This window comes from Mustela putorius, unplaced genomic scaffold (assembly GCF_011764305.1).
Source record: "Mustela putorius furo isolate JIRA1106 unplaced genomic scaffold, ASM1176430v1.1 tig00000095_pilon_pilon_pilon, whole genome shotgun sequence".
Lineage (NCBI taxonomy): Eukaryota > Metazoa > Chordata > Mammalia > Carnivora > Mustelidae > Mustela > Mustela putorius.
Genome location: NW_025421280.1, coordinates 35,550,836 through 35,572,943, shown reverse-complemented (window position 1 = coordinate 35,572,943; position 22,108 = coordinate 35,550,836). Strand labels below are relative to the sequence as shown.

General features: G+C 58.1%; 3 protein-coding genes across 13 annotated transcripts in view; 1 reads left to right on the top strand and 2 right to left on the bottom strand.

The window, feature by feature from the left end:
• Nucleotides 1-518: 518 nt before the first annotated feature.
• On the bottom strand, nt 519-6,063 carry TEX45 (testis expressed 45). Of its 2 annotated transcripts, none has more exons than XM_004771727.3 (9): nt 5,922-6,063; nt 4,118-4,697; nt 3,129-3,235; nt 2,942-3,042; nt 2,601-2,713; nt 2,379-2,488; nt 1,841-2,045; nt 1,266-1,351; nt 519-763 (listed from the first exon to the last, which is right to left on the bottom strand). In XM_004771727.3, the coding sequence occupies exons 1-9, from the start codon at nt 5,934-5,936 to the stop codon at nt 536-538; spliced, it is 1,545 nt and encodes a 514-aa protein (XP_004771784.1). In that variant the 5' UTR covers nt 5,937-6,063; the 3' UTR covers nt 519-535. The 2 variants fall into 2 exon arrangements, 1 of the variants encoding a protein (XP_004771784.1); XR_200799.3 differs by having other exon boundaries at nt 649-763; nt 1,266-1,386.
• PEX11G (peroxisomal biogenesis factor 11 gamma) lies at nt 5,773-16,478 on the top strand. 2 transcript variants are annotated; one of them, XM_013045277.2, is made up of 6 exons: nt 5,773-6,709; nt 9,817-10,021; nt 11,674-11,862; nt 13,226-13,404; nt 15,224-15,286; nt 15,802-16,478. In XM_013045277.2, exons 3-6 carry the CDS (start codon nt 11,824-11,826, stop codon nt 16,034-16,036), a joined length of 516 nt encoding a protein of 171 aa, XP_012900731.1. In that variant the 5' UTR covers nt 5,773-6,709; nt 9,817-10,021; nt 11,674-11,823; the 3' UTR covers nt 16,037-16,478. The 2 variants fall into 2 exon arrangements, with proteins under 2 accessions (XP_012900731.1, XP_004771781.1); XM_004771724.3 differs by lacking the exons at nt 5,773-6,709; nt 9,817-10,021 and adding an exon at nt 10,251-10,358.
• A 1,377-nt stretch (nt 16,479-17,855) lies between these two features.
• The window catches only part of ARHGEF18 (Rho/Rac guanine nucleotide exchange factor 18), an 81,042-nt gene continuing 76,789 nt past the window's right edge, over nt 17,856-22,108 (bottom strand). For 8 of the 9 annotated variants that reach the window (XM_045084559.1, XM_013045268.2, XM_013045269.2 and 5 more), the window contains 4 exons: nt 21,593-22,063; nt 21,012-21,345; nt 20,058-20,183; nt 17,856-19,962 (listed from right to left, as the gene is read on the bottom strand). In XM_045084559.1, coding sequence (XP_044940494.1) covers nt 19,814-19,962; nt 20,058-20,183; nt 21,012-21,345; nt 21,593-22,063 — 1,080 coding nt within the window. In that variant the 3' untranslated portion in view covers nt 17,856-19,813. Of the gene's footprint in view, nt 19,963-20,057; nt 20,184-21,011; nt 21,346-21,592; nt 22,064-22,108 lie in introns of those variants that run through there. The other variant, XM_045084581.1, reaches the window with a different exon arrangement.

Here is a 22,108-nt window from a genome sequence, read left to right as displayed (position 1 = left end):
CTCCTTCTTCCATACCTTCATGCTCAGAAGGGAAGTGTTCTCCTGCTTGACCCCGCCAGTCATACATACACTGACAAGTATGTATATTTCTCTTTTATAGCATTCTAACGAGAGAGCTTTCATTCATCTCCATTTTACAGATGAGCAAACAGGTGAGGCTCAGAGGGCTTAAGTGACATGCCCAAGACTACTGTGCAGGACAGAGAAGTGAAGATTTAGACTCTATCCTTTCAGCCCTAGGAGCCTGTGTTCTCAGCCCTTCGCCACACCACCCTGTTCAGTGCTATGACTCCTCTCTTCACATCATTCAGATTTGTTGGTGAACCAGAACACCTTACACTGAGTCCAACCGCCAAGGCTTTGCACAAGCTGGGACGGCCCCCTTGCCCAGAGTGGGGTGGTCTTCAGGGCCCGTGGAAGTGTCTGTTCAGGACTGTTAGATGGAGTCACTCTCTCCTGCACCGTCCCCAACCTACGAAGCATCCTCTTTCATGGCTGACTGATGCGGAGGGGTGGGATGCTGCCATGACAGTGTTTATTGTTGGCTAGGGCATGGGTAGGTGGGGGCCTGGGGGGCCCGAGGGTCTACCTTCCCAGCCCCACACCCCCACTGGTGAAGGGAGCCCAGAGGCACATGGCTGTCCTGAAGATTGGTCAATCTCAGCACTGCTGGGCCCTGGTACTTGGAGGCAAACTCATCCTCATACTGGGTTGAGAAGAAGCGCTGTCTGCCAAGCGGGGGCTCAATGTGGCTGTATTTGCTCTGTGGAGACAGGGTGGGCAGCCTGGCAAGATAGGCTGGAGGCTGGCTGACTTACTGGCCACCCCCCATGGTCCCCGTGCCACCTTGGGGAGCAGCAAAGGCTGATGACTGGGCTCTGAGGAGGTGGGCAAAAGGTGCCCCACCTCAGGCTAAGCCAGGAGCTGGAGGAGAAGCTGGAGAGAAACCAGTGACCCCTGGTATGACCCGAGGACTGCGGTGACCCTTGGTAACTATGAGGTAACCCTCAGCTGGGGGTATAACTGTGGCTGGTGATATAAAGGTGTCCTTGAGCTGACCCTGACACGACTCTGGGGGTGAGCTAGGGATGACCTTGAGGCTGGGTGACGTTAAGATGACCCTGTACCTGGGGTCATCCTAGAGAGACCCTGGAAGGACTTAACACTAATTCTGGGCCTGAGGTGACAGTGTTATCATCCCGAGACAAAGCTACACTGATTGGGGGGGCTATCTGATCAGAGAGGTACCCTTCCCCGTCCCTCACCCGCTGAAGCATTTCCTCCGTCACGGAGGCTGGAGGTGTTCTATGAGGCTTCAGCATCTTCTGGTTCGTGGTTAAAAAATCTGTTTCTGTTGATTTGGGTGGGGGTAATCGAGCTGAGGGGCTGAGGGAGGAGAGGTGTGGTCCCCAGGTAGGAACGTGGGAGATAAAGGATGGAGTAGGACTTCAGGGTAAAGCCTGAGCCAGCGAGGACGTTAGAGCAAAGGATGGGTTAGGAGGCGGGGCGGAGGGAAGATCCAGGGGCGTGGCAAGCTCGGGGCGGGGCAATGTAGGGCAAGCTAGTCCGTGAGGGGGAGGAGCCAGAGTCTGGCAGAAGAGCATGGGTTAGAGCCGGGAGAGGGCAGATACGGAGAAGGTGGCGGTCGTGGTGGGGACTCAAGCCCACGAAGGGGCGGGCTGTCCTGGGGCCGAGTGAGGATCTCCGCCCAGGGGGTGGGATCTCGCGCTTCAGGAGGCGGAGCCAGAATCTGTCAGTGGGCGGGACAAAACTGGCCGGGGCGGGGTTAGAGCTGGGGCGGGGAAGGGCCCCCGCCCCTCCCCGCCCCCAACCCGCTCACCGTCAGTGCCACGGGGCAGGTTGCTAGGCATCAAGTGAAGATTGGGTGCTATCTGCACCTTCTCTGGCGTCGCAGGGGGGCAATAGTCCGTGCCCATGGAAGTCTGGAAGAACTGTTTGAGCAGCGAGGGGTCCCCTAGGCACACGTGACTCTTCAATTTCTCTAAAGGCAAGTGGCGGCTGGGCGGTGCGGTCACCGGATGCGGCTGTTAAGATCACGTGGCATCTAGGAAGCTCCCTTGTCCGGAATCTCCCAAAACCCGGGTGGAGGAAAGAGGTGAGCACTGTACGACGTTGGATAGCTCACACCCTCCATAGGCCCCGCGTTGCTGGTGCTGGGAGTAGGCACTGTATCTCATTTTGCAAAACGAGCCACTGAGTGGCTTAACCCTAGATCCCGCAGGTAGATCTAGGAGATCCCCCCACACATGTCAAGCTCACTCCGACCTCAGGGCCTTTGCACTTGCTGTTCGTCCTGCCTGGGAAACCCTTTTCTCTGATGAACCTGGGGCGGGGGAGGACCCCTCCTTCCTGCTGACCTGGCCATGGAAGAAATGCATGGACGTGGTGAGGCTGCCTGGACCAGGGCGCCAGTTTCCTTCCAGGATGTGCGATGCTGGAGTCTGGTCATGGTGAAGGACAAAACGCTCTGCCAGCGGCAGAGTAGGTGCTGAGCTGGCCTGGGAGAACCCCGTGGGGAAGCGGGGGTGGTTGGGAGAGGTCAGGAGGGGTAGGGGTGGCCAGGCCGGCAGTAGACTCACCTGGCTCTCGGGCATAGAAGTGTTCAGCCTTGGTGGTCCTGTCATGGAATAGGCCATCTCCAGGACGAATATTCACATAGTGGATGTGGGCTGCGGCCTGAGCCTTGTCATACCTGCAGATCAGCGGGGATTTGTCTGATCTGGGCCCTTGCAATGCCCAGGAAATGGGAGAGGGGAAGGCTTCCCAGAGGCCAATTTGTGGGGTGCTCATGGTGGGAGAGCCTCGCTTGTGGGTGATGGAGGCCTCAAAGGCACAGTATTGGCCCCAGAGCCTTAGGTGACACACTCCACATGTCGCTGAGAGCCCTTCACCCTGGTGGAAGGCCACCATCTCTTTGTACCTCTCTGGGGGGAGACCCTGGGGTCTGTAGGCTTGCTTCTGCTCTGAACACATGGGCCCATAGCCAATCTTGGAGTCTCCCAGTTCGACGCTGGAGAAGGCCTGTGCGTGGACAGAAGTGGGAAGGGCAACACCACCCAGCCCCCATCACTGCCCTCCCCAGCAGCCTCAGCCCCACATGCATTTACCCTCTTACACATCAAGGCTGGTGGGCTCGGCAGGGCCTGGAAGTGTCTCTGGTAGGAGGTCCCATTGTCCTGTCTGCTGTGGTCCCACCTGAGGGGGTTGAGGCCCCCTGTAGATAAGCAAGAGTAGACAGAGAACTGAGCCCCCGCAGCCTCAAGCCCACTAGGATGCGAGTCCTTGCCTGGGAAGGGGAGCTGGGCAGTCCTGTCTAGCCTCCCCCAAGGGCTGTGTGGAAAACATCCAAAATAACACAAGGAATGATAACAAGACTACCAAATATTGAACCTGCCATCAAGGTTAAGGGCTTCGAACCTCATTTGCAGGACTCATATTCTCCCCACCTCACAGCCTTTGGGAGGCTCAGAGAGGCAAAATGACTTGCCAGAAGTCACAGAAATGCAAAACCAGAACAAGTCCAGTTCAGATCTGACAATCCCTGAATCCAGCGTGGAGGGCCTCTGACTAGTGACTCCCCCTGCGGGTCCTCTTGAACCAGAGTTGGAAAATCGCACGAATGACAGCTACTCTTTTCTGAGCGCTCCCTGGATGCCAGCTGCACCATGCACTCCGCGCCTTTGGTTTCAGCAGCTCCTGCGAAATGGGGCGCTGTTGTGGCACCGAGGAAAATCCAGGCTTGGAATGTTCTACTTGCTCTAACCTGGTTCCAAGCCACCACTTCTGGCCCTGGCACACCCCCTTGAAAAAAAAAATCAGGACCTGTGCCATTCTATGAGTATAGAAACTGAGGATCCGGGAGGTTCCAGATTTTCCTGGGCTCGGCACTATTGATATTTGGGGCTGGAAAATTCTTTACTGGGGCGAGTTGTCCTGTGCGTGGTAGCATCCCTGGTCTCCTTCATCCCCTGCTAGTAGCACTTCCTCCGCCAACCAAAAAGATCTCCACACTCAGCCGCATGTCCCCTGGGGGAGGGCGCGGAAACCCCGCCCACCGGGAGTTGGCAAGTCGAGCTGGCCGCCCGGGCGCCCTCACCGAGGTGGCAGCAGGGCGCGCGGGGCTGCGGGCACGGGTCGTGGGGCAGGTGAAACGCCTGGTAGGTGGTGGGGGGGATGCCCAGCTTGGCTGGGTCGCCAGGCGGCACCGAGTCGCGATCGAAGATGAGCCGCGCGCCGCGGATCTGCTCGCTCGCGCGCGCCGGCGGCTCGGGCCAGCCGAAGTCGGCGCGCACGGTGGAGAGGCTGGTGCGGACGCGCGAGTCCGCGAGCACGCGCCAGTTGCTGGCCTGCATGGCGAGGGTGCGCTCCCGCAACTCCGATCGCCGGGACGGCGACGGCCCCGGGGGTGCGTACGCGCCGTGTGTCTCGGACTCGAGCCGCGTGCCCGCCGAGCGCGTGTCCTGTGCGAAGAGGGACCCGCGGGGCGGCGCCTGGCACTGCTGCGCACGGGTGCCGCCTAGGGGGGCCGGGAAGTCCCGATGCGATGTGGACTGCATGTCGCCCACGTGCAGCCGCGGGTCGGGCCCCAGTGCAAAGTGCGAGGCCTTGAGGAAGTCCATCCGGGACATCGGGCATGGCAGCGGGGTGACCGCGGCCATCGCGGGGCAGGGCGCCACCTGGGAGGGGCGGAGATCCGGGAGTGAGCAAGCGCAGGACTGGAGGACAATGCTGCCTTTTATTCCTGCCTGTGTTCCAGGCGCGGGGCACTCGGGGTTGGGGACATTGTGGAAAGAAAAGAAAAGAAAACAAAACAAAAACAAAACAGGCCCAGCCCCGGTACCTGCCCCAGGGAAAGGAGAGATATCATCATTCATTTGAAGCTTACTGTGTGCCAGGTACTGTTCTAGGTTCTCGAAGGGGTAACATCAGATAACAAAACAGACCAAGAGCTGTACCCTTGGGGAGTTAATACTGGGGCGAAGAGACGACGGACAATACTGAATAAACGCACTGCTATCTCTTGCGGAGTTAGGAGAAGGAGCTAAGGCCTGCGGGTGAAAAGGTCACACTGGGAAGGAGGTTGGGGCTGAGGCTGGGGGGGTTGCAGTTTCGGATCGAGTGGAGCCCCTGAGAGGACAGTTGAGCACCTGGAAAAGGTGGGAGGGCAGCTTTGGGGTACCCGGGGAATAGCATTCCAGGCAGAAGAAGCAGCAGGTGCAAAGGCCCTGCCTGGAGGGGGTCAGTGCAGAGTGAGCCGCAGGAGGGGCTGAAGAATGAACCACTGCATTCTACAGTTTGTCTGATACAGGAGCCCCCTCTCCTCATTCTCAGTCAGTGGTCAAGGCCATGGCTCTCCCCTTCAATGTCTGCTCAGTCCTGGCCACTGTCCTATCTGTGCCACACACCTCCTCGTGGGGCTTCCTGCCTCCTGCGGTTGCCCTCCAGGATCTCTTCCTTCCCTCAAACTCTCTGAAGCTTAGACACCTCTCAGTCCACTTCCCTGATCTCCAGTTCCCGGCTGTCAGCGCCCCAGTTAGCTAACTGGGACTTCCTTGCCTTTGCTCAGAACGGAAAAGTCGCCCTCCCCCTCGTCCTACCACACCCCTAGAGCAGGTTCACCCCCTGCCCAGACCATGTCCGCTCACAGCTAGCTCACGTCGACCTCTTTAGAAAGCAGGCATCAAGCATGATAACAAGACGACAGTTTTTCAGTGTCTGTGTTTGCTTTTTTTTTTCTTTTTTTAGCATTTTGGCAGCAAAAAGAGTTGAGAGTTGAGAAGTCTTCTTATAGTTGATGGAGAATTGGACAACTGAAGTTACTAGCTAGGTCACCTTGGAATAAGTAACTGGGCTCCCATCAGCTTCAGCTTCCACATCAGGGATGATGATAAGAGACTTACCTCAAGGGGTGACATGGAGACTACTGAGTCTTAGAAGATGCGCTTGGCAACCGGCCTGACCCTCGAGACTTCCTGACTCTGTCCCCAGTCTCCCAGAGGATGCTCACACGTTCCTTGTTCCTTCCAAGGCTGCGTCCCACTGTGGCCCAGCTCTGCCTATTGTGACCAAAGAGCTTCCCCCAGACGGTGCTGTCACAATGGTCTCCCAGGAGCTCTGAGGGCGGCTGGGAGAAAGATCAGGAGTGAGGCCAGAGGATCCCACCTCCTGAGAGCTCAAGAGAGCTTGGCAAGTGACTTCTCGAAGCCTCAGTTTTGTCATCTGGAAAATGGGGGTGGAGAATGCCGCATTCAGAAAGCCGCAGTGAGGATTGGGGCAGGTGTTCATGAGTATAATTTCCCAAAGTTTTCCTGCTGGTCGGCTTCCTAACACCCCACACAGAATGAGGGGCCATCTTTGGTCTTTGGGTTACTGCAATGCTTAATGTCATTCCAGGACTCATTCCTTTCTCCCCTCCCTTTCTTCCTTCAACTGTCATTGTAACATTAGCTAATACCTCTCCAGGGTTTATTTAACTGAGTGGGTTTCTTCTCACTAAATTCGAGCAAATTGTCATTTTGTCCACCGGGTTGAGGTCCTGTCACTGGCTCTCCTGCCTGGAGCCCAGCTGAGGGCTTTGGCCCAGCCAGGTTGTTGCAAAGACACATTTCAGCCTTGTCCTTCTGCCCTCTGGGAAAAGAAGGACCGGGAGGTGGATCCTGGATGCCGTCAGGACGCAAAGGGATGAGAGGTAATTCTCTTATTGAGGGTCTTAGTTTTTATCAGAAAGTCTAAGGAATGAAGCAAGAATAAAGCGGTCATTGGTAAAGGATCAGTAGTCAGTCAGACTCTCCAGGACGAGGGGATGTGTGGTTTGCTGCTGTGGTTTGGACAATGCTCATGTTTTGCCTGCATTCAGACGTGATCACAGAGCAAGCTTGTTTTGTCTCGTTCTGCCAGGGTCACGGAGTGGCCTTGTCCATTGTTGGCATTCTGCAAAATTATTTATGTCCCACAGGAGAACACCAGGGCTTAGCTGGGACAGTCAGGGCAGCTCCTAGCAACAACAAGGCCAGCTGTGGAGCTGCTAGCTCCTGTCTCTCTCTCAAAGGTCAAGCTTGGCCCTAACCAGATGGTGGAGGACGCTGGGAGGGCTTGGCAGGGCTTGTAAGACTCACTGCTCTCTGCTTGATGCCTGGCACAGGGCCTGGCTCTCAGCAGTCACTCAGAAAATGTACTGTGCGATTATGAAGCTGTCAGGGACAGCAGGGGTCAAGAGAAGGGATCTGGCCAGTCAGGCAGCAGTGTGCGCTACAGCCCAAGACCCTCTTCCCTCTGCAGGCTTTGGGCTTGGCTTGGATTTTTTTTCTGCTGCAGGAACAGCTTCCCTAGTTGGGGGGTGGGGCACACAGATGCCTGTGCCCAAGTCTTAAGCAAGGAGGGCTGTGGTCAGATGTGGGGGTTAAAGAGTCTCTTGACTCCCCATCTTGAGATGCTGTAGGGAAGACAGACCTGGGGGAGGCAGGTCTGGGGGTCCGGGGCTTGGAGAGAGGAGGGGTCTGCCTATGGAGGGGGCTGTGGGCCAGAAGGAAGTGGATGGATTCCAGGGACATTGGGATGTAGGAGGGGCGTGTGTGGAGAGAAAGGTGAGCATGATGTCCAGGTCTGGGACTGGAGGGGCAGCCTGGAGATGGGGACACGGGAGAGCAAGATGTCCCGGAGGATGCTGGGACATGTTGAGTGTGCGGATAGGGTTGGTGGGATGTGCAGGCAAAGTGTCCAGGCGGCAGGGGGGAGCAGGAGTCAGGTTAGCGTTAAAGAGGCATGAGGGAGAGGTCAGTGAAGAGGGGGTCAGGGAAGTCGTGAGAGTAGATGAGATTTCCCAGGATCGTGGGGATGGAGTGTGAGCACAGAGCTTTGGGCGGATAGCTGAGCCCGGACGTCTCTGGCACTTAAACTGAGAAACTGTTTTGTGCAGGCTGTGGGGATTTAACTATGACCAAGACAAGTCAAAGTCCTCACGTTCTGTTGAGAGACAACTAACTAGGCAGCTAGATAAAGAAGCAATATAGTTATGTTAGATAGTATTCTAAGCTTAGGAGGAAAACAAGGCAGAAGGAAATATGGTTAGGAATTGTCCAGGAGGGTGTGATGGGGAGGTCCAATGAAAAGATAATGTCCAAATAAACATGAGGAGGAGGTGAGGGAGGGAACCATGTGGGAATCTGGAGGCAGAGGGTACAGCCAGTGCAAAGGCCCTGGGGCAGAAGTGTTCTTGCTATAATTTCAAGGACCAGGAGGAAGGCAGTGTGGTTGAAAATAAGGGAATGAGGGGCACCTGGGTGGCTCAGTGGGTTAAGCCTCTGCCTTCGGCTCGGGTCATGATCCCAGGGTCCTGGGATCGAGCCCTGAGTCGGGCTTTCTGCTCAGCGGGGAGCCTGCTTCTCCCTCTCTCTCTGCCTGCCTCTCTGCCTACTTGTGATCTCTCTCTGTCAAATAAACAAATAAAATCTTTAAAAAAAAAGAAAAAAGAAAAAGAAAAGAAGGGAATGAGGCAGAAAGGGTTGTAGAAGTTGAAATCAAGGGGAAATATTTGGCAAAAGGCAGCCAGGCAACATCATGAATCATTAGGGAAATATAAAGCAAACCTATAGTGAGAGATATAGTGTCCCACCCAGCAGGATGGTCATAATAATAATAGGGCAATAATAGTAGTAGGAAGCAAAATAAAAGTGTTGACAGGAATGTGGAGAATGCCGTGCGTCGCTGGTGGGAAAGTCAAGTGGTGCAGCTAATGTGGAAGAGAGTCTGGTGGTTCCTCAAAAAGTCAAACACAGAGCTACCCTATGACCCAGCCATCCCACTCCTGGGAATCTACCCAAAGGAACTGAAGTTGAAGGCAGGGACTTGAACAGATAGATACATGCACACCCAGGTTCATAGCGGCATTATGTGGAAAAATGTGGAAACAATCCAATGGTCCATCAGTGGCTGAATGGATAAACGAAATGCAGCAGATCCACTCAAGGGAATATTACGCAGCCACAAAGGGAATGGAGTTTGTTTTGTTTTGTTTTTTAAGATTATTTATTTGTAAGGAAGAGAGAGAGCACAGGTAGGCAGAGTGGCAGGCAGAGGCAGAAGGAGAAGCAGGCTCCCTGCTGAGCAAGGAGCCGGATGTGGGACTCAGTCCCAGGACACAGGGATCATGACCTGAGCCGAAGGCACCCGACTGAGCTACCCAGGCGTCCCAAGGAACGGAGTATTGATATAAGCTACAACGTGGATGAATCCCTGGAAACACGACGCTAAGTGAAAGAAGCCAAACATGAATGATCACACACCGCATTATTCCATTTATATGAAATATCCAGAATGGGTAAACCCACTGAGACAAACCAGACAGTGAAGGTTGGGGGCTGGGTAAGGACGAATAGATTTAACTACTTGCCAGAATTATGGGGTCTCCTCTGAGGGCAAAGAAAATGTTTTGAAGCTAAAAAGGGGTGATATTTGTCCATGTGGGTGTTGCAAATACCACTTCATTGTATGTCTTAAAACGGTGACTCATATGTGTCACAATTAAAAAAAAAAAAAAAAGGCAAACGGGTCATGTTAACTTTTTGAAAAATTTCATTTGACTTTTTGATGAGAGAATACACATATGCTGCACAAAATCCAAAAGCTACGAAAATTATACGAGATGATGGTTTGTAACTCAACTTACTGTAGTCGTTTCATGGTGTCTGGGTCAAACCTTGCTGCCGTGCACCTGAAAATCATACAGTGATGCACACTATGTGGGGGGGGGGCCTACGATGGGGTACAGAGGTGAACGATTTAATATCCTCTTCCCAGCCACACAGTTACCCTCTTCGGAGCAATTCGTTACCAGAATCTCGCCTCTTCTAGGACGAGTGAAGGCGTTTCCTTAACATTCTCAGAATGTCTTTCACGAATTAAACAAAAGCTGTAGCTGCTCCCTGTAGACAAGCAGACAACGCAGAAAGAGGGAAGCGCAGAAATTAAAAGGAAAAATCCCTTCCTGAACCAGAGCAAACAGGTTGGTGCTTTCGCTTGGATATTACTTTTGTGGGCAGGTGGTTAACTTTGAAAAGACGAGTCGTCGCGGCGGGCTCCCAGGGCCGTCTGCGTGTACACGTGGCCGCCAGTAGCCTGCAAACCCGTCCGGATCCCTGCTGCAGACAAAGACAGCGTCTGGGGACAAAGGGTCGCTCCCGCGCCTGCGCAGAGCGTTCCGGGGGGGGCGTGGCCTAGCGCCTTGCCCCGCCCCCCGGCGCGGCGCGTAGACGCCACGGTGGCGTCACGGCGGAGTTGCCATGGCGGCGCTGAGCGGCCTGGCGGCGGCGCTGGAATCGTACAGGGGTCGGGACCGCCTGGTGAGGCTGGGGCGGAGCGCGGCCGGAGGTCCCGGATCAGGGCCGGAGCTCAGTGACTGGAAACTGAGGCCGGAGCGGGGCGGGGCGCTCAGGATCCCCCGTCGCCGAGGCGTCCTCCCGGCTGGGCTTCGACCCTGTCCCCTAGCGGTGGACAAGCAGGTGGTTCCTGCTGACTCATCATGGTGGGGTATTTTTCAATACCAGCCAAATCCGCAAGTTTGGACAACATTTGGGATCCGACCCGACCACTGAAGGCGGTCACTGGGTTGTCCCAGGCAGTCTCCTATGAGGACGCAGGGTGTGGCAGCGCTGCCTCTACGGCTGGGCATTGAGGTTGCGACCGAATCCCCTATAAATGGGCATTTAGGTTAACAGCTCAGCCTGGCTGGACATTTACAGGTCACCCCAATCCCTGTTTGAACATTTAGGATCTGACTAGGCTGCCCTAGTTGGTTCCTGGGTCGTCCCTAACAATCTCATACGGGATTTAAGATGTTTAGGGCTTTCCCATATGGCTGGAAGGCCCTTGAAGGCAGACACTCAGCTTGCTCCTACATAAGCTTTTCTCTCTTACAGGCCAGCATCTAGGTTGTACCAGAAAACATACCAGAACGTACCAGTGGTGGGTAGTTAGGTCCCATTCAAATCCCCTATGACTGGGCATTCAGGTTTTAATCAACTCCGAAGGTGCACATTTAAAATGCAGAGTTTTGCTGTTACAAAGGGACTGCAAAATTGTGAGAGTAGCAGGAAAAAGCAATTTCTGGAAAGCAGATAAAATAAAGCTGTGAGGGTGGTGAAGCTGACCCAGTTCCTTATGCCCCAAGTTACCCACTGAGTGGATTCCTTCTCACTGAAGTAACTCGAGCAGATTACCCTTTGGCTCACTGGGCTCAGGCCCCACAGCTTCGCTCCCCAGTCCAGCTACTGACATTGGTCCAGCTGGGCAGATGCAAATATGCACACCCGCCTCATTCTCCGGTCTGCTGGGGAAAGGAGACCACCAGCTGTGGAATGGTTGCATTTTCTCGTGACATCTGTCTCTAAAGGGTGTGCCCCTCAGGGATACAAACCAGCACTGCCTTAGGGTCTCTGCAGTGTCTTTTGGACAGTGAGGTTATGTTTCTTCTTTTGTCCCACCTGGAAGGACCTCTTAAAACTCTCAGCTTTTATTGGAAGTTTGTTGATCTAGTCTGCACAACCCACCCCCCTGACTGCGGCCCCCAACTTGATTCCATGCGACCCACGGCCACGTGGGGGCCCATTAGCTCAGCGCAGGAGCAGGGCCCTGCTGACTGCTTCTGGTTTCCCACAGATCCGAACGCTGGGGTACTGCTGCCAGCTGGTTGGCGGGGTCCTGGTGGAACGATGTCCAGCCAGGTCGGAAGTGGGGACACGTCTGCTGACCCTGTCCTCCCAACTCAGCCACTGTAGGACCGTCCTGCGACTCTTTGACGATGTGGCCATGTTTATCTACACGAAGCAGTATGGCCTGGGGGCAGAGGTAACTGGGCGTGTGGGGCCCTACACTCTGGGAAACCGGTGTTTCATGGACTTGTCTAGAGGCAATGGTGCGGGCCAACATTTTGCTTGCTTTTGTGAGATGATCAGTTGTTCTCATTTGAATTTAAATGAAAAAATAGCTTATCCGTTCCTATGTTCCAAAAGGCTATGTGATTAAAAAGCCTCCCTCCTTCCTGATCCCTCCACCCTGGTTTTCCTCCTCCGAGGCAGCTACTGTTGTCAGCTCTTTCTGATTCCTTCATGAGGTGTTCCCTCCGTGCACAGGCAAATCACCTTGTTCATGTAATTAGTCACGCGCCGTGTGCAGTGTTCGGCCACTTGCATTTTTCTCTTAAACCGCACAGCTTGGAGGTCGCTCCCTATCAGTCCAAACAGAGCTTCTTCCTTCCAAGAACGCCAAGGCTTCCAAACAGAGCCACACCGTGCTCTGCTGTAGAGCTGATCCCCCGCCAACGGACATGTTGACTTTGCTGTTACAGCAGAGGATGTGTCCCCAGGGAGTGGGTCCAGAAGCTGCCCTGGGCTGGCCTGGCCAAGTTATGCCCCTCCCTGGGTTGCCCACCTGTCTCCAAGCCCCCCTCCCACCCCGCCATCCCCTCTCTGAGCCACTCCATGTACAGATGCACAAACCCTCGTGCCACTCCAACGCCCATGGCCCAGTCACCTCCATCTCAGGTGCTTTCTGGACTTTCCTCCTGTTTTGATGCCCAGACCAAGACCAAGCCTGATGGCAGTCACAGGGCAACATCCAGGCCCGGCAGCCTGGTCCATGGCTGGGCACTGCAGGAGAAGAGGTACTTAGGGGCTGGTGAGCCCTGTCTGGTTTGGGGAGCTGACCCAGGACTTACGGCCTAGTGCCCACTTACTGTCGTCACTGAGTGTCACGTCCCCCATCCGTCTCCCCCCTCCCCCGCTCTCCTAGAGCCCTGTGCCTGGAGAGCTGTGGGCAGGACTGGAAGGCTGCAGGGTGGGAAGGCCCTGATGCAGCGCCTCTCAAAGTTCTTCTACTCGGGACTCATCTGGGAACTTAAAAGACATTTCAGTACCAGGGCCTAGGCTGGACCTAGCAAGGCAGAATCCCTGGGGCTCACACAGGGTTTTGAAGCTTCCAGGGCATCCCCTGTGCAGCCAAGCTGACTGTTGCTACTCCACCGGGCCATGACAACCGAACACACCTCTGAGAAGCAGGAATGAGGCCTTTCTTCCCCGAGGTGGCCAGCCATGGGCCGGCCTGTTGGGCCTCGGCGCTGCCCTGTGACTGCTATTGGGCTTGGCCTGGGTCCTTAAGACGGGCCTGGCTAGGTCTGACTCCAGGCCCATGTCCCCCATCCCTGGTCCTGCAGGAGGAGGACGTCTTTGTCCGCTGCGTGTCGGTCCTCGGCAACCTGGCCGACCAGCTCTACTACCCCTGTGAGCACATCGCCTGGGCTGCTGATGCCAAGATCCTTCGCGTGGACTCTGCCCGGTGGTGGACACTGAGCACAGTCTTCTGGGGCCTCTCCCTGCTCCTGGGCATTGCCAGGTATGTGGCCCTAATGCCCGCCAGCTGGCTATAAGGGGCACCTCCCTGGATCCAGCCCTCTCTCCATCTCCAGAGCACATCCCCACAGCCCGCTTGCTTGGGCACGTCTCTGGCTCCAGCCCTGCTGCCTCCCCCTCCTGAGGGCCCTGTGAGGACCCCCTATCCTCGTCCATCTGCAGAGTCATTTGTGCCGTATCAGAGAGCACGCTCACAGGGCCTGTGAGTATTAGGATGTGGACATCTATGGAGGGCATGGTTGTGCCCACTGGACCCAGGACACAGAAAGAACTCCAGGCTGGGGACAGAGGGAGACGGTGGGACTGCCTTTCCCCGGGTCTCTGAACTCCGGGGTTGCGTGGTTGTCGGTAAACATCCCCAAAGAGAACAGCCAGGAGTTTCCTGCCTGGCTATGTGCTTCTGAAACCCACACTAGAACTTTCTAGAACTTTCAAATAAGGGTTTCCTTTTGAACATTTTTCTCTTCATACAGGGGCTCAGTGAGATTGTTCTGAGCTCCCTGATCTGAAGGCACAGGCGGGCCTCTCAGATCCCCGGAGGGGTGGGGGCGGAGCCCACATCAGCTGCCATTTCGCCCCCCCAGACACCGACATTCCAAAGCCCTTGTTTTCCCCAGGGACACATCCCCTAATTATACTGTTATCATCGATGGTCTGGAACATGAGAACAAACCCCAGAGTGGAAGGTTCAAGCCATCCACAGTCCAACGTGGAGATCCCCAACTCTCCGTACAGCTCCCAGAGGGCTGGCTCCCGGCCTCTCCTCACAGTGCCTGGGACCTCAGGCCCCAAGATGCTTCGCGTTCCTGTTTTAGAGCATCCTTGGTCCCATTAATTTGTTTTTAAAATTTTTTCTAAAAAATTTTTTAAGTCATCTCTACACCCAACGTGGGGCTTAAACTCACAACCCTGAGATTGATTGTGCCAGGCTGCACCAACTGAGCCTGCCAGGCTCCCGGATCCATAAATTTTTAAAAATAGACTTTCATTTTTAGTCCATCTTCCCAACGCAATTGAACCGAAAGAAAAAAGAGCTTCTGCAGGTTCCCCACCCGCCCCACAGCCCCTCCATTATCAAACTCCCCCAGCAGCTGATGAAGCCACATCGACAAGTCACGGGCACCCCAAGACCATGGTTTACATCAGGATTCACTGGGTGGCGCATCCTGGGGGCCTGGACAGGTGTGGAATGAGACATGTCCGCTGCTGTGTGATCACAGAGTGGTGGCATCGGCCTCAGATCGTCTGTGCCTGGCCTCTTCGTTTTTAGAGCTTATACTTTTCCCATCATTTCTCTCTTATCTGGGGTGAGCAAGTGTGGGGGGTCCCGACCAGGTGTCCGTAGGACCCCAAGTGCCTGAGAGTCAGCAGGGGGGTTGTTGCAGCAATGCAGAGGCCCAGGTGGCGAGAGGTTTGGATTTGGCGAGTCGGGACCTGGCGCGCAGGAATTGGCGTTTTGTCCCGGTCTTCCAGGGGGCCCCGATGCAGACCCACTTACTTCACTGCAGGGGCTGCCTTGGGTCCCATGCTCTCTGGGGACAGGCCGCGTAGACAGGGACATGTGGCTGGCTCTAGCATCAGAAGCACTAGATGCTTCCAGATCTTGTGTGGACAGGGCAGGCAGGTCAGGGCCTGAATTAGGAGTTGCCGGAAGCTTCTGAGGCCCAGGTGTGTCTGGAGTCTGGGAGGGTGCACGACGGCTGCAGCTACATGTGGCCATCGTGGCGGGTGGTGCTCTCCTCGGGCTGTCGCTGGGGAGCTAACCCCTGCGCCCCCAACCCTGCTTTCCTTGCCTGCTGCAGGTCCTTGAGGATGGTCCTGACGCTGAGATGGAAGCTGAGGGGCCCCGCGGTGGCCTTCACCAGGTACAACCCAGCGGTTTCGCCCTGGAGAAAGGCCGACTTCCTCCCGCAAGTTGGGGACCCTTGTGGGTTTCCCTAGCCAGGGAGGTGCCTTGAGCTGCCACCAGTTTTTAGCCTCGCCCTTGTGCGGTCCTGCACGGGGACCTTACAGCAGCTCCAGGGGCTGGCCCAGATGGAGAAACTGAGGCTGGCTTGAGCCCTGTCGGTGGGACGTGGCTGAGCCCTCTTGGCTGCGTGCCATGCAGGGCGGGTGGTCCGAAACAGGTTTCTTAGGGACTGAGGTCACTGTTGCATCCCGGGAAGGAATGTGGGGCAACGCTGTGCCCACCAGCCAGCTCCGGGCCTGTCTCCAGGGCCCAGAGGTCTGTGGTGTGGGTTTGAGACTTCCCCCGCCAGTTTGAGCCCTGTTCATGCTGGGGACTCCTGTTCTCACTCACTCTGCTGTCACCTCTCCCTGCTGTTCGGGTGAGCCTGGGTGTGCGTGCGTCTTCCCCAGCCGCTTCTCTTTGCTCCCACAGCCGGCTGCCGCGGAGCAAGAGGAGGGCCATGGAGGCCCAGGTCCAGTCGGAGGTGCTGACCCTCCTGAGCAACGCGGCCGATCTGGCCAATGCTGTGCACTGGCTGCCTCCCGGCGTCCTGTGGGCTGGCCGCTTCCCCCCGTGGCTCGTGGGGCTCCTTGGGACCATCTCCTCCCTCCTCAGCATGTACCAGGCTGTCCTGGCCAGTGGCCAGGGCGAGGCCACCACCCTCTGATGTGGCCTGGGAGGCGTGGCTGCAGCCAGAACTCCACCGGAGCCCCTTCCACAAAGCAGAAATCACTTGGTGGGGGAGCTGGGTCTAACTGAGCGAGTCAATGCCAGGTGTAGGGAGTGTCCCCCAGAGGACACACAGGGCCACCTCGGGCGCTCGCCCATTCTGGGGCAGGATGGGGGCAGGGGTGAGGTCTCCCAGGGTCCAAGAGCCAGGGCCTTTCCAACCAGGCTGGGGCTCCATGTGGGAGGCTTTTCTCAGGGCCAGAGGAGGGTCCCCAAGCCTCACATGTAGAAAAGGGTGCCGGGGGCCTCGCAGCACCTCGCGCGGCCCATGTCCTGCATTCCAATAAAGGCGAGCTGGGGAGCCGGGATGGCGGGCGCCACACGGGCCTTGGGAAGGTCGAGATGATGATTGATTAAATAGCGTGTTGGTGCCAGGCCAAGCACGAGAGCTTATTTCTAAATCACTGCAAGCTCTCTCGCTCACACACCCTGTTCCTCTGGGGCAGCGGCAGCCCTGTGCATTGTGGAGGGAGGCGGGGGTGGGGTGATGCCTGGAAACCACACCTCCCCGGCCCGCCTTCTGGAACATGCTTGGCCCAGTGGGTCCTCTCTGACTCTGCGAGCACAGCGCACTGCCCCTGAGCAGCCTTTGGCCAAGGCGAGCAGCTCTCCTGTCTGGGGCACAGGGGCCACAGAGGCCACCCTCCACCAGGCCATGCCTGTGTCTTGTCCGCTGTGCAGCTCCAGGGTGCTTGCTGCGGTCAAAGCATCTCGCAGCCAGCCACAGCTCGGGCCCAGCGCCCCTCTGAGTGCTTTATGGACTCGTCTGCGGCCGGGCCTCGCCGGCTCCCATCTCCCACCTCCCACCTCACGGTGTGGGTCGGGATGTCTCTAGCAGACATGAGAGTCAAGTGTGTGTGGCCTCAGGCAGGCGCCTGCAGATGGTGGCCAGCCCGCCCCTGCCCCTCTTGATGTGTCCTTGGACCCTCCACCTCGGAGTCCTAGCCGGAAAGCAGAGGGGATCAGGCTCTACCTTATATCCCGCAGCCAACAACAATGGGCTTGCAGCCCCGAGACTTCATAGGACCCCCGCCCGATGTCTCGTCCTACACGGAAGCTACGTGGTGGGACGAGCACCCACTTCCCTGCCTGTGAGGCACTCGGAGTGCTGTTTGGGGGGCACCACACATAGGCAGCTTGTCTGGCTCAGCAGGCTGGTGTCCCCATGGTCCTGGGTAGAGCCAGATGCCGGGCAGCTGGGAAGCATCCTCTGTAGTGTGGCCAAACCCCCCGCCCAGTGCCCTTCCTTGCCTGGCAACTTCAGCCTCTTGCAGGGGGTCAAGGCCAGCCAGTTCCTGGGAGCGGGACCTACAGGCGTTCTCCCAGGCCCCAGGCAGCACTTGCTGTCACCAACTCAGCTCCTTTGGGCACAGAGAGGCAGATGGGCCTTAGGGATGGCCCTGCTCGGGGTGACAGCTCCTTGTCTAGGAAGCTACCAATTCCAAGAGCACCGGGACCCTGCCTGAGCAGCGAGGACCTGGTCACATCCCCACCCCTCCCTCAGCCTTGTCTGGAGGGCTGCTCCTGGGGGGCTCCAGGCGTCCCCACTACCTCCGCCTCTCAATGCCTGGATGCAGTCATCGTCTGGAGCTTCCTGGGTGCAGCGTGTGGGGCCCTGGGCATGGGGTCCAGGCCTCCCCAAGGTCATCCTGCAGCAGAAGGTAAGGGGCGCCCCTTCCAGCACTGACCTTTGGGCCGAGACTCCTACGACAAAACCCCGAGCCCCCTTCAACAAAACCTCGAACACTCCCATCGGCTCATCTTCGACACCTTTATTGCTGGAATCAGGTCTTCAGTTCTAGGGCGGGTCTCAAAGACCCCGCGGTGAGGAAATGCTGCAATCATCGTAAAAGTAATTGTCGGGTGGACTAAGATTATGGTCACAACGAACGAGGACGTGCACGGGTTCCACGGAAATAAAGAGCATCTGCTCAACCACCAACCCTGCTCAACCACCAACCGTACAGGTAAAATCGGGCTCTCCCCAGGAGGGACCTCGCCTGGTTGAGACAGACCACCATCGACACTGACCGTGGCGGGACACCCCGGTTCCTGCCACATGGCTGAGCGGAGAGTCCTTGGACTTGTCACCGGCTGAGGAATCGTGGTGTCTTGGGAGGGTCAGACCAGAGCAGGTGGCCAGGGGCACGTGGCGGTGAAATCACCCAGCATGAGGGCCCGGGAATGTTCTCTTCACAAGGAGGCAGAAACTTAAAGTCGACGTTGCTAAAGTGCTCGGAGACGTCTCAGTACGAAAACACCAACACTGACCACAGACATGGCACGGATGAGCTTGGACGCGTCACGGGGCCGAGGGAGGACGCGCAGATGCTGCAGACCCCAAGGACAGTGGAAGGCAGGGGAGGGGAGGGAGCGTGCAAAGATTCTCAGAGAGGCCGGGCTTGGCACACCATTCACTGTGCCTGGGAGAGGTTCAGAACTGGTCAGCTGGGGTCCCAGTCCTCCGGTTGCCGCTTTGGGAGGGACAGGGCTCTGGGCTCAGTGGGGTGGGGGTGGGGGGGCCTGGGGAGCAAAGGCTGGCGTATCCTCACCCGCCACCCTGCGCCCGAGCTTCAGTTCCTCCACAGCTGAAGGGTATCTCCGACCCACTGGCCAGCCCCAGAACATTCCTGGCCATTCAGCATGATGGGTAACCCCTGTCTAGTGGGAGGTGACAACAGCCTAGCAGAGCTCACCAGCCACAAGGCACCCGGAGCCACCCATCTGAGGTCTCCAGGCCGTGTGTGACCCCTCTACCATTTCGCCGTTGTCCACAAGGACATGGTGGTCCCTCTGCTCTGTTTCTTGCACCAGCACCTGACTGTCACTGCAGGACACCTGCCCTGAGGCCTTCCTCTCTGCAGCTGCAGGAAGACCCCGCCCATCTCATGGGGGCAGAGGACCCTCCCTTGAGCTGGGACCCTCAGGAGGGTCTCAATTGGGCTTCTCCAGGCAGGCTGAGCGCTCAGAGAAGGGCTGGTGCCCTTGAACCCCACAGAAGCAGGCCTCCGTGCTGAGGTGCCTTTGAAAAGCACCAAGTTTGGCAACAGCAGGTTTTAAAAACCTCTGTCCAATTAAAATGACTTATGGTCTATCCCTTTCAGAACCTCTAGAGCCTGTCTCCTGAGCCATTGGCCGTCCTCTTCCTACGCCCGGCCCTGTGGCCTACTGTCCCCGGGAGGGGGGGGGGGCTGTGTGCCACCCCCCGACCCCGTCTGAACTCACGCCTTGGCCTTGAGGTTCACCAGGAACACAGTCAAGTCTCAGCTTTGGAAGTGGGGCTTGCTGACGGCACCCAGCCCCTTCTGGGACCCTAAGGGTACGTTCCAGCATCTCCTGGTGGCCCCCCCTCCTCAGATTGGGGTCTGGCCTGTCATCAGGCATCTTGCGGAGCCACCACTGTTTGTCACTACCTTGGAACAAATGGTGTAGAGTCGATCTCTCCCTCCCCTTGGGTTAGCTCTGGTTCAACCTTCGATTAAAAACTTTCCTTTTTGTGTTAAAAAAAAAAAGAGGCTTAGAAAGTTACCCAGGCACCACTGCTAAACCTACAGAAAGAGCCTCGAGACAATGGGCCAGCCCTGGCCCTGACCTTGACCCTGACCCAAGCCAGGTGGCCGTTGGTGGTGGTTTGCTCGGGAAGAGGAGAGGGACGACTGGGCTGTCCCCCAGACAGCAGGACAGGGAGGGGTCCGCACCGCGAGCCGCAGCCCCTCTAGAAGAAGATGACGTCTTCCTTGTTGCTGTCCTCTTTGCCAAGTGGCGTGGCGGGCAGTGGCAAGGGGGAGGGGGGCACGGGGGTGCCCCCAGGCTTGAGGGAGAAGCACTCAGGAGGGACGTCAGCCGGGGCCGGGCAACAGGGTTCTGGAAGAGAGTGGGGAGTGGCGGTTGTCGGCAGCTGCCAGGCGTCGCACTGGCCCTGCTGTCCCAGGGACAGGGTGCTGGGGTGCTGGGCCCACCTGCGGAGGGTACAGAACCGTGGCTGCCGAGCAGGACGGGGCTCAGCGAGCGGCGGTTCCGAGCGGTGTTCTCGTCCTTGCCCACGAGCTTGCTGAGGAACAGCTGCTGCTTCAGGTCGAAGGAGGCTGAGGGAGGGAGCACACAGCCTCAGGTGTCTGGCGTCGCTCCGGGCACAAGAGCAGAGCAGAACCAGTTTTGCCCAGGGACACACCCACTCAGACCGTAATAAGCCCCAGAAGCAGCGACACCCGACCAGAGGGCCCTTGGAGTCATTCAACCTCCAGCTGAGAGCGTGACCCCAGCGATCCTGGGACACAGGCCCTGCTCCTCAGGGAACATTCCAGGGCTGATTCCCCTCGGCCAGAGCCTGCATGCCGGCAGCACTTGCAGGATCCCCTGGGCTTTCTCTCCCGGGGGACCTCTCACTGCAGGGTGCGCTCCACAAGGCCCTCAGTGTCCCCTCTGGGATGAGGACACGGTAGAGACCAGGGCACGGGAACCCGGGTGGGGGCCCAGTGGGGAGCACGAACACTGGTTGCCTCGATGTCCCTAAGGGATCCAGGCTCTTGTTCTGAACTGCCAAGATGTTCTCTTATCGCCCATCCCTGTTTGAGGACCGAGCTGGGGAAATGACATGGGGTCTGATGTTTTCATTTTCCTTCTTGGGATGAGACCTCCCCCTGGGGAGAGGACTGGCCTGTGCCATGTAGCCAAGGTCCCCAGCTGTGCCTTCCAGGTTCCTGCTGTTCCCCATTCCGGAGGATGGCCCTGGGGTCGCGTCTGGGTTTGCTCATAAGAAGCCTCTTTGGCTTCACAAACTGCCCAAGACTGGACCCGCCAGTCCTGGGCCATAGGGACCGGGTGGGCGCCCGAGGTCCCGCACCTCTGGGTGGGGTGGCGGGTACCGCCGGCGCTCGGCTCCGCCGCGCGAGCGCCGCCGCGGCCGGACTCACCGGAGCTGTCCCAGCGCTGGGAGCCCCTGCTCTTGCCGCCCTTGTCCTTGCCGCCCTTGGTGGAGGCGGCCAGCTTGGTGGGGATCTGCTGCTGCACCGCCGTCTGCCGCTGGAGCTGGTTGGTGGTGCTGAGCAGCTGGATGGGCACGTCGCTCTTGGCCGGCCGGCTCTCGGCCGGGGCGCTGTCCCGGCGGGCCACCTCGGGGCGCTCTGCGAATTCGGGGCCGGCGCCGGACAGCAGCACGCTCGCCCGGGCTCCCGGTGCCTTGGCGAGGGCGGCGGGCCCTTCCAGCCCGTCCCCGTTAAAGCTGGGAGTGTGGCTTGGGGGCTGGGCCTGAAAGGGCAGCAGAGGACACATCCCCAAGCTGTTCCTCCGAGGACCCAACCCAACCCCCACAGGGCCCTGCAAGCCACCAGCCTCAGAGGCGCACGGAGCCCTCCCTTCCCGCCCCCACCAACCTCGCACAACCCGCGGAGTCTACACCGAGGGCGGCCACGCACCCCCACGTCCCACGCGGCCACGCATGCGCCTCCCCGCCCCGCGCGTTCCCGCCCACGGGGTGCACGGAGCCGGCCTTCACCTCCGCCAGCGAGTCCGGTGGCAGCGCCCCCGGCAGGGTGTTCTGCTTCTTGAGGCGCCGCTGCTGCTCCAGCTGCTCCCGCTCCCGCTCCACGGCGCGCTGGGCCTCCCGCAGCCGCTCCAGGTCGTGCTGGTAGGCCCGCCGCTGCTGCTCCAGCCTCTCGCGCTCCTGGCTCAGCTGCTCCTGCAGCCGCGCCGCCTCGCTCTCGCGCTGCCGCAGCCGCGCCGCCGCCAGGTCCAGCTCCTGCTGCTGGCGCTCCCGCTCCCGCTCCCAGCGCTGCTGCTCCTGCCGCAGGCGGCCCTGCTGCTTCTGCACGCCCGCCAGCTCCTCCCGCTGCTTCTCGAAGTTGCGCTGGCGCTCCTGCTCCAGCAGCATGTTCCCGCGTGTGGACTGCAGCCGCAGCTGCTTCTCGCGCTCCTGGATGGACGCCCTCTGCATCTCCACGCAGCTGTCCTGCTGCGCGATGACTGCCTGCGGGGGGCGGCGGGCAGGGGCTGATTTTAGGACGAGGCCTGC

Coding starts and splice junctions, on each gene's coding strand:
- TEX45 (XM_004771727.3), bottom strand. Junction 3,043..3,128: donor CAGCCTTGATGTGTAAGAGG/GTAAATGCATGT, acceptor GTCCACGCACAG/GCCTTCTCCAGCGTCGAACT. Junction 1,352..1,840: donor CCTGCCCCGTGGCACTGACG/GTGAGCGGGTTG, acceptor CCAAATCAACAG/AAACAGATTTTTTAACCACG.
- PEX11G (XM_004771724.3), top strand. CDS start 10,299: ATGGCGGCGCTGAGCGGCCTGGCGGCGGCGCTGGAATCGTACAGGGGT. Junction 11,863..13,225: donor AGTATGGCCTGGGGGCAGAG/GTAACTGGGCGT, acceptor CTGGTCCTGCAG/GAGGAGGACGTCTTTGTCCG. Junction 13,405..15,223: donor CTGCTCCTGGGCATTGCCAG/GTATGTGGCCCT, acceptor TGCCTGCTGCAG/GTCCTTGAGGATGGTCCTGA.